The sequence below is a fragment of the Xiphophorus maculatus genome, chromosome 22 (genome assembly GCF_002775205.1).
Source record: "Xiphophorus maculatus strain JP 163 A chromosome 22, X_maculatus-5.0-male, whole genome shotgun sequence".
Taxonomy (NCBI): Eukaryota; Metazoa; Chordata; class Actinopteri; order Cyprinodontiformes; family Poeciliidae; genus Xiphophorus; species Xiphophorus maculatus.
Genome location: NC_036464.1, coordinates 14,214,514 through 14,230,521, shown reverse-complemented (window position 1 = coordinate 14,230,521; position 16,008 = coordinate 14,214,514). Strand labels below are relative to the sequence as shown.

At 39.6% G+C, this 16,008-nt stretch overlaps 1 protein-coding gene across 1 annotated transcript in view; it reads right to left on the bottom strand.

The window, feature by feature from the left end:
* Positions 1-4,010: 4,010 nt before the first annotated feature.
* LOC102229150 (zinc finger matrin-type protein 4-like) overlaps positions 4,011-16,008 on the bottom strand; it is a 90,162-nt gene continuing 78,164 nt past the window's right edge. The window contains exon 7 of the mRNA XM_005801561.2: positions 4,011-8,090. Coding sequence (XP_005801618.1) covers positions 8,069-8,090 — 22 coding nt within the window. The 3' untranslated portion in view covers positions 4,011-8,068. The remainder of the gene's footprint in view (positions 8,091-16,008) is intronic.

The window sequence follows — 16,008 nt, the reverse complement described above, 5'->3', positions numbered from 1 at the left end:
ACAAACCCTAACTGTATTCCCACTGGAAATTTGTGGCCCAAGCTGTAAGGTCCTGTACTTATGGACTAACATTCTCCAGCAGACTTTTTGGGCAGAATCAAAATTCATGATGTCATTCTCTATAGTAAGTTGTCCAGATCATGAAGTAGTCCCTATAGCCCAAATTAACACCAGTATCTTTGACTGTCAGTAGGTTTCTGAAAATCTGGACTGTTTTTAAACTAGATTTAGCTGACAGGATACACCATTCAAAGGTTCCACTTCTGTCTTTCCTAAAGGTCTTGGAAGTTTATCAACATTTTTGGGAGGCCAATGTGAGACAGATCTTTCTGTTCTTTTTGATCTGCAGTGGCACTGATCTTGGAACTCTCTTACACAGGCGATTTTGCACCGTCTCTTTTTTATTGCTAAATATTGAACCCTGACCTTAATTCAGGTGGTGAAGCCTGCAGAGCTTGAGATGTTGTTCTGGTCTTCTTGTGACCTCGTGGATGAACCATCAATGTACTCTTGGAGTATTTTTGGTTTACCAGGGTTGCATTTTCTCTTCAGTTGTGAATTATGACCCTTATTTTTCCCAAAGTCTTATAAATGGATATGAAATCTGTTCCGGACTGTTAGATGCCAGTGACTTCAGAATCAAAGCAGATAAATTCAGCTGGGATGCATGAATATGGTCACTTACATCGCCCACCAGGCTGTGATGCTTTATCTCAGATCCCAGCAAAGGGCATGGGGGTCAACATTGTGATGACAACAATAATTTTTGACAGTGAAGCTCCGACAAGCTCTAACAATGAACAGCTTGCTGCATGAAGCAGAGCAGGGAAAAGAAAATCTGTGCTTCTGTGGTGTGTGGGGGGTTACATCATCTCTGTTGATAGTTAGACTGGAGCATGCAGATACAGTCTGTGACACATTGGGGAAGAAGGGAAGTTTAAATCTGTCGTTGGCTTGCAGGATTGTGTGTTGAATCACATGCAGTACACTGTTGTACAGAAATGCATTCGTAGCAAAACAAACAGAAAATTATTGTCCTGCTCCCTGTGTGCCCTTGCTTTTTGTTTACAGTGAATGGCTAGATAGTAAAAGGCTTTTTTTCTTTTGCAGAATTTGCCACTGGATTTAAATTCTTCAGGCAGTTCTCATTGATTGTCAAAATGAAACTACAGCTAAATAAAACGAAGGTTCAGAAACTGTAATTACAAGGACTCTGTAAAGACCATTCTTCTTTGTTAATTCAAAAGTGGGTTTTTCATTGCACTGTTTTTTTTTTGAAGCACGGTTTTCTGAGACTCCTGGGCCAGATTCATCTTTTAAAAGGAGATATATCCCACAGGTGACATGTTCATAAAACAATGCTCTTATTGATACAGCAGTGCAGCAAAACTCAAAGGAAACTGCAACTTGAAATCTACTCTCAAGAAACCATCACCATCATGACTCATTGTTAGTCATATATGTGTTTTAAAATGCTCACACATTAGCATTTGACATAGCTAAAGAAAACTGTCCGATGTGTGCGCCTAAAAAGATTGCCTTTTCAAGAGCACATCCCAGCAGAATTCAGGGATTTTCAAGTATCTGGTCATGAATATGGATGAACTCAGATGACATCCCCTACTATCAGCTAAGTGAGGTGATGGCCCTATATTCTCACACCTACTGTTTTCTAGTACATGGAGGTTGGATGGTGCAGTGGAAATGGCATAATACCATCTTTAATGCTTTATTCAGCTCCTCTCCTGTTCACTACAATAAGCTATTAAGAGTGCACAACACCTCCTGTTTGCACTGATTCCTCTTGCACTCCTGCTGCTCTCCTTCCTCTCTAGCTTCCACTTGTTTCTTTCATGCAATTACCGCTCTGGTCTTTGTGAATAATAAGTTTGGCTCCCAATTAGTAAAATCACAAGAAATACGTCAAATATTTTGTTCCCCTGCAAAAACTTCACACGGCTCTAGCTTGACTGCACTCGTCTTGAAAGAAATTATACTCAATTATTCAAATACCTGCTATGGCAGAAAAAATGATGTCATAAAAATAAACATGTCCAAGTGCAAGTGCTGAAGTCACTGTGACTGTGTAAGCGTTTGGCAGTTGCTCCCTAAAGCTTTTTCAAAAAGGTTTCTGCTCTGGTAAAGCAACTACTAATGAGCAACAAACTTTGGATCAAATTATAACTGTTTCTTTTAAAAAAAATAAAAATCTTCAGCATACACACAGAGGTGTCTTGTTTACTTTAGTTCTCTTAAGAACTAAGATGAATAAAGTCATTCTTAAGATATCTGTTTTAATTTCATCGCCTGGCTCCATAAACTGATAATAAATATATATAAATTAATATAATATTTCAGCTCTGTTTCTCTGCATGCATGAGAAAAGTAAGGTTTTAATTCAACTGATGAGCTGGACTCTTAAGTGTAGATGCAGCTACTGAGTTAAGAGGACACATAATTAAACTTCAACCCTTAACCATGAAGCATTAGGGTTACAATTAATAAAGACCAGTTCAAGTGCCACTCCTGTTCACTGGAGATCAAGGCTGTCCTTCCCATGAACTCCAATGAAACACATTAGAAATAGTGTTTTCTGGTAAATTCGTTTGATATAAAATTCAGATGAAAAGAGAGTATGGATCCTGTCATGTATTAACGGTTCAGACTTGTTAAGGTGGCATTTTGGTGTGAGGGATCTTTTCTTGGCTCATGTTGTACCCATAGCACCACTTGAGCATCGTTTAACCACTGCAGGATGCAAGCTGCAGTGTTACTTAATGATCACAGTGTACCTACTTCATGGTGGTTACTTTCAGAAGGATAATGCATGATGTAATGAAAGATCAAATCATCTCAAAGTGATTTTATGAACATGACGATGAGTTCACTGTACTCCAACAGTCACAGATCTCAGTGTAAGCAGAACATCTTTCAAATGAAATGGAACAGAAAATTTGCACTATGGACGTCCAGATGAAAAATGTAAATAATCTGCATAATGTTGACAGGTCGTTGAATCTATACCACAAAAAAAATCAAAGCTTTTCCTAAGGCAGGAGTGTCCAGACCAATGTTACAAAACTGTACCTAATAAATTGGCCATATGTCTAATACATTTATCCAATATTTTGGGTCTTAAAGTGAGTCAGAATTGACTCAAAGTGGTACAGTGGGGTCAAAGCTTGAAAAAAGAAATACGATCTGATATAGGTCACAACATACCAGTCGGTGCCTGCATAATGTTAATTAAGTATTAAGATCTCTGTGTGTAAAAATGCTTTTTATCAAGATTCCATGAAAAATAAAATAAAAGTTATAAAATAACAAAATGAAGTAATTTCTGCAAAAGTGTTAGGCTGTTCATTCATGTGTTAGGAATATTTGTTAAATGTCTTATAGTGGAGCAAAAAAAAAAAAAAAACCCAAACAAACAAGAAAAACAGGTTTGGGTTTTGCAAGAGATGACAGATATAGATGTCAGTTGCATTGTATTCATCATCAGGTGTGTTTACAAATGTGCTTACAGTACACATCTAACAAAGAGTCTCTCACTGTCAGTGCAGCTAAAAGCTTCACATTCTGACACCCACTGAAAAGCATTTTATCACACAATTTCTACTCATAGATGAAGCTCTCTCACATATTATGTAACATCTACTAAAATATGTGACTCATGGCACAGTTGGCCTTTTGCACTGGCTGAGATATTGACACATATCTATTGTGAGTAAACCAGTGCAGGAGAGAGCAGTCAGTAAGTATACATGAAAACAGTCTGATGCACATAATAAAAAACAAAAAAATCCAGCTGTATCTTGAATCTTTTCTTTTTTAAAAAACGTTTTCTGATTATATGCGGGTATATTTATCACGAGGACTGCATATTTCATGATAAAAATATCTCCCATCATAAATCCTACTAGCAAACACACAGCTACTTGCTGCCTTTTGGTCCTTCATCACATTTTTCAGGTTATTATTTCCACAAAAAAGAAAAACATAAAAACACGACTCATCAAATGATTTTATTCCAGTGCCTGCATATTATAATTCTCATTAATAGAATAAGAAACATTACCACTCTTGGCTCAGTGCAGATAAACACTATAAATACAAAACTCTTCTTTTCAAAACACAAGTTTCACCTGGTGCTATTGTTAAAGAACACACACTGCTTTTTTTCATAAATATCTCATTTCAAGCCCATACTCTACGGTTGTTAATCTTACGGCATAATTGCATAAAAAATTGGAACTCTCCCACATCTCAGATGGAAAACTTTCCAAAAAAGGTTCAGAGTGGTTAACGCTGCTCATTGTAAAAGGGAAAAAAGAACAATTTTTTTAAAAACTTTTTTCACACTGTTAAAACCAAAATGTAGATCCAGTCTTTTAAGTTTACATACACTTATCTTAGCATCAATGTCGTTAATCGCTTGTCCCCACCTAGACGGTGTGACCTGGAGGCAGGCAACACTAACATTAAAAAGAGGAAAAGAAAATATTGTCAAATTACTTCCCTTTTTCCCCAATTCTATGTGAGTAATGTAAGGAGCATCCCCTGATGTTTTACATCATGGAAGAACTGCGATAAAATATGGTTGCGTCACACTGCTAACCAATGACTCTCAAAGTTAGTACTAAGTTACAGAGCTATTACAGTTTTTTTTTTAAAGAATCTGACACATATTTAATCATCTCAATGTACTTACTGATTTAGTTGTGTCACATGTAAAGTACCAAACTAGTGTCAAATAGATTAACTAATTAATCTTTGTTTTTCTGATAAACTAAAATTGTTGTGGGCACGTGGGTGCGAAGTGCAGCATTCATGCAAGAACCACTGCTGATTATGAACAAACTATTATATTTTAGAAACAAGAAATATGTGAACAACTTTTGATTTTATTTTTCTAATCTGAAAATTGTCAAAATTATAGACACGGGCTTAATAATATGCACACAGTCAAATATTCCTTAACAAGTTGTATCTTAACAGGCTTTATCTAGCTAATAACACGTTTCTGACATAATTTTGTTTGGATATTCACTGAACTGGAACTGAAAATTACTGGAGCACCAGTTTCACTAAAGAGAGTTTCACATTTATTCAATGAATAGATGTCGACCAAGAAAGACACTGCTGTTCTATAATACCTTCTGAAGTTTTGCCGTCTGAGGAGACAAAGACTAAGCTATTTTAACTACAGTGGCGCGAACATTTGGAGGAGTCAATGTGAAGGTCTCAAACTTCACACAGTCTCGGCTGTGGTGGAAATAGAATTAACGGAGAAAAAAAACAAACCTTTTTTGCACAGGACCATGTAGGTTTGCATTTTTTTTCTCCATTAAAAACTGCGTTTTGTGTTAAAGCCTACTTGTGTTGTCATTGACTATATTTAAATTGGTCTGAAGTGTGACAAACGTACAAAAAAAAAGAAATCAGTGCAAATAGTGAAGAAGACTGCCCTGCAATTTTTCAACAAATATACCAAATATGCATCATACCTATCCTTTAAGTGGATAAAACAGACAAACAGGGACAGACTATTTTTCAAGCTGATCCAGAAATTCTGTAAAAAAAACAGACGCCCAACATCAAGCGAGAATTATGCAAGAAGTTTGTTGATGGCTAGAAAGAGGATATTCTCGAAGTGCAATATTCTAACCAAAATATGACCGAATATTAATGAGATCAAATGTATATTTTTGAATCTGTCAATATCTGGATCTAAGAAAATCCACAATAAACAGTAAATATGTTCACCCATGTACCGTTAATTTAGTTTGATCAGTCCAGCTTAAATATAGATTTTAAAGGGGAAAAGATGGCAATGATGAGTGTATGTAAACGTTTTCCTGGAACTGTGACAGCTCAGGATATTTCTTCTTAGTTCTTCCATAAGCTGATAGAAAAATAAGAGTGACTTCTATTCTCCTTGCTATTACATCCCATCTTTGTTCACTGAAAGAAGCTTCGAATCCTCTATTAAAACTCCCAGGCAGAAGAAACAACACAAGGCCGTTATGCTGCAGTGACAGGTCTAATATCTAAGTATCAAACTGTTTTTCTTTGTGGGATGAATAAATCACTTCTGAAAGTGACCTTTAAGTTCCATTGCAAGCATGTGCTGTAATGCATTACAAAGCGATTCCTAAAAAGCAGCACTACAGTCAAAACACGCAATACGTAGGCTCGAAAAAAGTCAAATCAATGCAATGGTTGCATGCATCGAAAACAATCCCCGTTGTATTAGGTGCTACATGAATAGGGAGGGAAGCTTGTTTTCCTCTGGCTATAGCAACCAAAAAAAATATAGAAATATTATCTACATGTTGCCCTTTACAGAGAGAGCTTCTGTCACCTCCAACCTGCATTTGACATCAATACTTAGTGCAGTGGGAATGTTTTCAACAGTAGATGATTCACAGACTCTCATCAACAGTAAAACTCAGAGTCTCTTTGCTTGTTTACCCTTTTTCTCCAGATTCTGATTAGGAGGGAGACATATATTGAAAACAGACCAATCCAGCACGCTGACAGGCATTGCTATGTTCAAAACAAAAACATTTCTTTGTTTGAAGCTATGGCAAGTCATGCAGTCAGTCGTGGCTGAGGTCACAGGGGATTTTCTTGCTCTTAGACTTTAAAGTCTGGGCCTGAGTAAGTTTCAAGTGGTCTGAAAGTGAACCGTGCATACAGCCTGACCATCATCAAACCCATCGCTGCATTACAGTGCCTTGCAAAAGCAGTCGTACACATTCAAGCTTTTCGTATTTTGTCATGTCAGAACTGTAACATTCGATGCATTTTATCGAGGTTTTATATGATTAATCTATACAAAGTACTGCATAATTGTGAAGTAGAAGAAAAACAACGGATGGCTTTCAAAATTGTTTGCAAATAAAACTGAGAAGTGTGGCATGCACATATACTGTACATACATACTGTACCTGTGTCAAGATTTATAAATACAGTCATATCCAATAAATCAGAACATTTTTAAGTTAATTTTTTTTCAGTAGCAAACTTTAGTAGTAGTAACTTTCACTAAAAAGTAGATTAATTACACACACACTGATGTTACCAAGCTTTTATTTCTATTCATTTTGAGTTTTTTTGTATGACTTTAACATGACATTTTAGAAATGTACTTGAGACCAATAGAAAAAACATTTTTGATACAGAAATGTGGACTTAATGAAAAGTATGTTCGACGCTTCAATGTTATTTTCAACAGATGCACATCAGAAGACATTTTCTAATATACTGAATATGACGTTCAATTTCATCCCATCAAATCTGACTGAGCTTGAGCTAGTTAGAAAACAAAATTGAGTAAAGGCTTCTCCCTCTGGATGTGCAGATAGTGATATGACCCACAGGACTTGAAGTAGTTACTGTAGAGGAAGGTATAGAGTCACTGGAGCTGAAGAAAAAGATGTCAGAGTTTTGAGATCCTCCAACTCACAACATTACATTAAACTTGTCATAAATGCTTTTGTGATTGTGGTTTTAATGTAAGAAAATCTGAAAAGGGTCAAAGCGTATGAATACTTTTGCAAGGCACTGTATTAGAAACACAAAGACATAAAGGATCGTATCTAGACTCAGATCACTGTCAGAACACATGGGTCACCACTAGTCACAGAGTTATTAGTACTCCTGTAATGTGGCGATCAACTTAATGATTATTACCAGTCTGGGTAATGCAGTGACATCAGTTTAATTTATGATTGTGGTTCACAGAGGAGCTACGTGGTAATCCTCAGTTGCAAGTCTTCTGACGATCGTTCAGACCGTTCAACAATCCAACACAATGTGCTGAATGTACCTCGAATACTGAAATGAACACACCGTTATTCCCTACATACACTCACTTTAGATATGTGCATAGATACCCACAACACACACCTATACACGCACACCCCCACACACACACCCACACACGCACGCAAGCTTAGACACTGCAGTTAATCTGCACTACTTTCTGGCACGAAGTCCTTTTTTTCTGAAGTTGTTTATCCCAATCTGTCTTCGTTGCTTCTTCTATCCCGTGTGGTCTGACTTACTGCTGGTGTTGCTTTAGGCTGAAAAACAAAACACAGGAAAGAATATGTTAGTCTTGTTCTTCAGATTTGACAGGACATGGCCTTTTTAACCACAGGGAGCATGAAACCCAGTGGAGTGAAAGATCTTACCTGGTCCCTTTGAACTAATCCTATTTTTCTGTAAGGCCATTTGACATTTTAAATCCAGAGCAGATGGCACAATAAACACAGTCATCATTAGTATTTTAACAAGACAAACATACAGCAACATAATACTGTAATTCTGCATTGCTGCTACTTCTCATTACTTGCTCCACTTAAAACAAATCCCCTTTACTGCAAAGTACAGCTCGGCAATATGCGAAACATTAACCAGTACTCCTTCTCCACTGTCTTCCCATAATTACAGTCATCTGTTATGCCCGCTATCTGGCAGTGCTCCAAATTAAAACAAAGAAAATAGATAGGAGCATAAACCCTCATGTTTAAAGTGCAATATTTGCTGTGGATTTGGCCTTATCATGAACCGTTAATTGTTTTTTCTCGATGACAGCCGCTGCGGTTGCATTCTGCAGCTTTATCACTATGAAATAAAACAAGTGGAGAGGCAAGGAAGCCGTATTCAATTAAAACAAAAGCGATAAGTCGGACTGAAGATCATAGAAGCCATCTCACACCACACTGAGTGAGCCTTATTTTTGAAGCGTTATAGAGGACAAACATCCTGGGAAATCCTGCCGCAGATCTGTATCAGTGAGATGACAAACGTGAGCCAGAGATGCGTGCTGTACGGAGTCATAACACAAATATCTTTATCTCTTAAGAATTATTGTGTTATAGATCCTCCATTCAGCCTGGGATGCTATTATCATTTCTTTTATTATACAGCTCTGGGATCGTTTTAGTCTCAGTGTGAGCTTATGCTTCTCACCCTTTACCTTAGTTGAAACAAACAAGTTGGAAAAAAAAAGTCTCCTCCATACGCTGCGGCCAATTTGAGCCTAAAATGAAAACATGAACCACAGACAGCATGACCAATTCCACTCTTTTCATCACAGTCTTTGGTAAATTGCCACCCCTTCACAGTGTACCTTCATAATCACCGTTTGTGCAAACACAGTGACAGATTTTGAGAAAGAAAGGAAAATTTGCAGGCAAACCAGTCTGTCAGCGCCCATCTCGGTAATGGCTGTTAAAACATTGGCTCCTGCAGCCTGTCTGCTCTGTCAGGACCTATCTGTTGGAGTCTCAGAAAAGAGGGACGGCCTGAGTGAGGAAGCTTATTTTGTTTTCTGGAAGGGGATGGGTAGCAGCCAGAAGGGCTGAGAGATGAGAGAGGCAGAGAAAAAAAATGTAACACAGAAAAGAGGATGACTAGTTAAATTACAGTGGCAATACATTTTATGTACCACGAACCATAAAAAATCATATGTTGACACTGTCAATTATTTTGTTTTCTAATGAAAGTATGTGGTATTTGAAAAGGGCAAAAATAACAAATAAATATATAACAAAGAAAATTTGTAATGCTGGTAGATCTATTTACTGACTGTTTACTGTGTTTGCCTGAGAAAAGTGATGCAGTAGGTTGATCATCGCTGCAGACTTACTCATGAGCAAGATAAATTCATGAACAGAAATTGTGAAGACACTTCCATATGTACAAATGGAGTTAAATTTATATTTAGCTTTATGTCAAACAAATCAGCCATTATTACCACTGTTATTTGTTTCACATTTACCTGGAAATGTTCTGTATCTTCTCCACCATTGCTTGTCTTAAAATAAGATGTATAGAAGGTTGCTTTAGCATTATAAATCTGCGGTATATACAGTAGCTGAAGTTCAAATTATATTAGTCTCACTGTCTTGTAAAAGCTTTACCAGCGTTGGCCCAAAAAACTATTCACATCTCCTAAAGTGGGAAGACAACAACAACAACAACAACAACACAATCATAAATAAACACAAATAATCTGAGATATAAAAGAATTACACAAAGAAAAACAGAAAAAAATACTAAAGCATGGGGAGCAAAGACGGAAATATAAGTCAAGCTGAGGAAGGAGGCAGAAAAAAGGTCATAGTCTGTAAATGAACAGGCTGTTAATGGACTAATCCAATCATCTGTCTCTGGGTCACATGTGCGCGATGTAAGATATATGAGGAGAGTGTGACAGTGGGTTCAAAGAGAGAGCATGTGCCTCTAATAACCACCGGAGGTGTTTGTGGAGATTTGAAGGTCACTTTTGCATGCTGTGAGTGTGTACTCATTTATGGAGCCCAGGACCTTTTGCGATGTATTTACTAACCTTCTCAAGCCTTCAAGAAACCTTGAAGCCTGGTCCTAATCCAGTGGACCCCGTTTATAGAGGTAGACATAAATGCAAAGAGTGTCATAATATGGGTTACAATGCAAACATTTCTCACTCTGTGAGGCCCATTGTTCTGACAAATACTCATGTTGGGCCAGGATTTGGGTCCCACAAGGAGAAGGGCTCTTTTTGGGTCAAAGGTTAGGTAACATAAACTCAAGGTATGAATTGCGTTTATGTTACAGTTAGGGTTAGGCAACAGAAATGAACAAAAAATGAATGGAAGTCAAGGAAAAGCCCCGTCTGTGTGAGTAAGGAAGAATTTACATTTAGTTAAACTTGCAAGAAAATGCACCTTGAAGAAATATTAGTAGTGATTTTCACATTTATCACTTTTCTAGTCCAAGTAGCTATAAGCAATAGATGGGAGCATGGAGAGATTTCAGAGGGTGAAGGATGCAAAACTGCACTGGTCACCCATGTTCAGATGTCACTGGACCAACAATATTCTTCTATCATATAAACTTAAATGTCACTTAAGCTGTCCCGGGGTCTCTCTGAGCTGAACCTTGACAAGTATAGAAGCTGACAGCAGATAAATCTTAAAATATCAGTCGAGAGAGTGGAAGTTAACTCCATTATTTTTATGTGAAGTAATTAGATTTTTTCATGGGAAAAATCTCAAGAGTACATTTTTGGTTTGAAGCAATTTGCTTTTATAAGCATTCAGGCCCAGCAGCAAGGTTGATACTGGACCTGTTTTACCCAGGTAAGAATAATACAACTAAAAGTGGTTTTGGACGATGCAGCCCTAACATTTATTCTCTGAAAGACATAATTTTCCCAAAACGTTCTCATTGGCCCCTATTTTTAGCAATAAACTCCAACCAATAATTCTGTCACAGTGATTACAGTTTATACCTTACTGCAAACCACTGAAAGCCCACTTGAAATATAACTGTAATAAACTTTGGATTTAGTAGAAGACTTTAGTATTTCTCTACTTTAAAGGTAAGCAGAAGATCTTTAGCTACACCATTGGTTTAAGCAGATTGTTTACTCTCCCCGCCTCCACAAACACTGAAAGCAAAAGCCTGTTTAATTTAATAGATAAAAATTTATTAAATGAACTAATTTCCAAATAACCTTAGTGAATATTATTTGAATAGTTGAGGCATTCAAAAACCTGATGACATTCAAAATAAGTGATGTTGTTTGCACCAAGATGAAATTACTCCTGCTAAACGTTAATAGAAGATTTACCTGGCCAAGGAGTTTAGAGTGGGAATGATTTAAATCAAATGCAGTGAAAATATCACCTTTAATAAATGTTTATCATCCTCCCACCACAAAACTCTCATTTAGGCATTAGTTTATGTAGTGGAAATGACAGGGGTAACAAAGAATTTCCCTCTGGAACTAATACAGTATTATCTTATTTAGGCCCGAGCAGCAAAGCGCTGCGAAGGCCTATTGTATCTGTACTGTTTTATTAGGCCCGAGCAGCAAAGCGCTGCGAAGGCCTATTGTATCTGTGCTGTTTATTATTAGGCCCGAGCAGCAAAGCGCTGCGAAGGCCTATTGTTTCTGTACTGTTTCTTATTATTATTACGATTCTGCCCCCCTAAAGAGGAGCCTTTTTGGGGGCTTTATCATATTCAAAAACTCACCAAACTTGGCGGTGGCGACTAGAAAATTTAAAAATTTTGAATTTTAAGGTTGTCGCAAAAATCGCAAAAAAAATTGCTGAACGGCGGCAACTAGCAATTTTCTGTTGACACAATGGTATGAACGTACTTCATCGTAGAGACATGAAATTTGGTACACATGTAGAGCTCACCAAAAGACTCAGAACTTACATTTAATGTTATAAGCCAACTATCACAGGAAGTCGGCCATTTTGTATTGAACGTCCATTTTTTACCTCGATTTTGACGTTTACAGCCTTCGTATTTGATCGAACTCCTCCTAGGGATTTCGATTGATCGACTTCAAACTTGGTCAGTCTGATCATAAGGCATGTTTGATTTAAAGTTATCAAATTGGTGAGTTTTGGAGCATGTTGAAGGGGGGTTAGCAGGGGTCAAAGTTCACCTACTCGCCATGAAACACGAAACTCTTATATTTCCTATACAAAAGCACATAGAGGGACCAAACTTTCAGTGATTGATCGACATCAGGTGGCTTACAATACCATATGGTCAAATGATGACATCACTTAGGCCACGCCCCCTGAGAACAGGAAGTGTCATGTTTTACTGTGAACGGTCGCTCTCTTAGCCCTTTGACCTAATCAACATGAAACTGTGTCCAGACACAGAAGACATGTTGGTGTGTTGAGGATTCCAACCCCGACCGGCTTTGAGATAGCAGCTGGGCGTGGCGGCGTGGCGAAGTGACCTGTAACGCCGATGCCATACGTTTGCTTCTAGATTCCACATGTTTCGACCGAGCTGCATCAAACTTGGCCTGAGTGATCCTGGAGGCTTGCCCGTCAATCCTAAGTCATCACATTATGACGTCATCTAAGCCCCGCCCCCTGGGAACCGGAAGTGCCGTTTTTTTCCTTGGAAAGCTCTGTTTATGGCTCTCTTGACCTAATCAAGTTGATTCTGTGTTGGATGACAGATAGGAAGTTGATCTCGCTTGCTTTAAAGTGCCAAGAGTTTTCAATGGCGGCAACGCCGTTCGTATACGTTTGCCTCTACATTCCACATATTTTGACCGAGCTGCATCAAACTTGGCCTGAGTGATCCTGGAGGCTTGCCCGTCAATCCTACGTCATCACATTATGACGTCATCTAAGCCCCGCCCCCCTCGGAACCGGAAGTGCCGTTTTTTTACTTGGAAAGCTCCGTTTATGGCTCTCTTGACCTAATCAAGATGATTCGGATGATAAACTCTGTCAATGCTCGCTGCTGGCTGAACCGTGTGGGCGTGGCCAAATGGCGAATATCAGTCCCTCGCCATATGCATACGTTTGGCTCTTATTCAGGCATAGATCATCCGATTGGCGCCAAACTGGATCTGTATGACCTTTGTTCACCTCTAAAGAGCCCAACGGGTTTGAAATGTAATTTGGCTCCACTGCGCCCCCTAAGTTAATACATGGGTTGTATCTCCTCGACGCATCGACCGATCTGCGCCACATTTTTTGACAGTCGTCGGGGAGCGCCGCCGAACGCATTCACGCGTGTCGCCCGGTGGACGGGCGGGGAAAATGCGCGACAGCTTCTGCGGCGGCTGGCGGGCGGCGGTGCTGGAAACTGCGGCGGAGCTTCTGCGGTCGGGAGTTGGCTGCGGCTCTGGAAATCGTGCGAGACCTTCTGCGGTGGCCGGAACCCCCGCGGTGGCCAATAGGCCGGAGCGGCGCTTGCTGCGAGGGCCGCCCGAGGCTGCTTGCAGCTTTAATTAGGCCCGAGCAGCAAAGCGCTGCGAAGGCCTATTGTATCTGTACTGTTTATTATTAGGCCCGAGCAGCAAAGCGCTGCGAAGGCCTATTGTATCTGTACTGTTTCTTATTAGGCCCGAGCAGCAAAGCGCTGCGAAGGCCTATTGTATCTGTACTGTTTATTTAGGCCCGAGCAGCAAAGCGCTGCGAAGGCCTATTGTATCTGTACTGTTTATTATTATTATTACGATTCTTCCCACCTCTTCGTGTGCCTTTTTGGGGGCTTTATCATATTCAAAAACTCACCAAACTTGGCGGTGGCGACTAGAAAATTTAAAAATTTTGAATTTTAAGGTTGTCGCAAAAATCGCAAAAAAAATTGCTGAACGGCGGCAACTAGCAATTTTCTGTTGACACAATGGTATGAACGTACTTCATCGTAGAGACATGAAATTTGGTACACTTGTAGAGCTCACCAAAAGACTCAGAACTTACATTGAATGTTATAAGCCAACTATCACAGAAAGTCGGCCATTTTGTATTGAACGTCCATTTTTTACCTCGAGTTTGACGTTTACAGCCTTCGTATTTGATCGAACTCCTCCTAGGGATTTCGATTGATCGACTTCAAACTCGGTCAGTCTGATCATAAGGCATGTTTGATTTAAAGTTATCAAATTGGTGAGTTTTGGAGCATGCTGAAGGGGGGTTAGCAGGGGTCAAAGTTCACCTACTCGCCATGAAACACGAAACTCTTATATTTCCTATATAAAAACACATAGAGGGACCAAACTTTCACTGATTGATCGTCATCGGGTGTCCTAAAATACCCTGTGGTGAAATGATGACATCACTTAGGCCACGCCCCCTGAGAACAGGAAGTGTCATGTTTTACTGTGAACGGTCGCTATCTTAGCCCTTTGACCTCATCAACATGAAACTGTGTCCAGAGACAGAAGACATGTTGGTGTGTTGAGGATTCCAACCCCGACCGGCTTTGACATAGCAGGTGGGCGTGGCGGCGTGGCGAAGTGACCTGTAACGCCGTTGCCATACGTTTGGCTCTGAATTCCACAATTTCGGGCCCAGCTGCTCCAAACTCACTAGGATGGATCCTTATCCACCCACCGACAGGAATTCATAACAAAATTTGGTGGGCGTGGCCTAATTTCTCTATAGCGACCCCTAGAGTATTTTAAATGAACAGCCCCAAGCCATGCTTTATCCTAGAATTACGAAACTTGGTACATATGTGTATCTTGTCGGGACGTACAAAAAAGTCTCTTAGAGCCATGCTCTAAACCCAACAGGAAGTCGGCCATTTTGTATTGAAGGTCCATTGTGGACCTCGAGTTTGACGTTTACAGCCTTTGCATTTGATCGAACTCCTCCTAGGGATTTCGGTTGATCGGCTTCAAACTCGGTCAGTCTGATCATAAGGCATGTCTGATTTAAAGTTATCAAATTGGTGACTGTATGAGCTTGCTGAAGGGGGGTTACCAGGGGTCAAAGTTCACCTACTCGCCATGAAACACCAAACTCTTATATATCCTGCACAGAAACTCACAGAGACACCAAACTTTCAGTTATTGATCATCAATAGGTGTCCTAAAATACCCTGTGGTGAAATTATGACATCGCTTAGGCGACGCCCCCTGAGAACAGGAAGTGTCATGTTTTACTGTGAACGGTCGCTATCTTAGCCCTTTGACCTAATCAACATGAAACTGTGTGCAGAGACAGAAGACATGTTGGTGTGTTGTGGATTCAAGCCCTGACCGGCTGCGATGAAGCAGCTGTGTGCGGCGGCATGGCGAAGTGACCTGTAACGCCGATGCCATACGTTTGCTTCTAGATTCCACATGTTTCGACCGAGCTGCACTAAACTTGGCTTGAGTGATGCTGGTGTGATACCTGAAAATTCTATGTCATCAGATTATGACGTCATCTAAGCCCCGCCCCCTCAGAACAGGAAGTGCTATTTTTTTCCTTGGAAACATTCATCTATGGCTCTCTTGACCTAATCAAGGTGATTCTGTGTTGGATGACAGATAGGAAGTTGGTCTCGCTTGCTTTAAAGTCCCAACAGTTTTCAATGGCGGCAACGCCGTTCGTATACGTTTGCCTCTACCTTCCACATATTTTGACCGAGCTGCATCAAACTTGGCCTGAGTGATCCTGGAGGCTTGCCCGTCAATCCTACGTCATCACATTATGACGTCATCTAAGCCCCGCCCCCTCGGAACCGGAA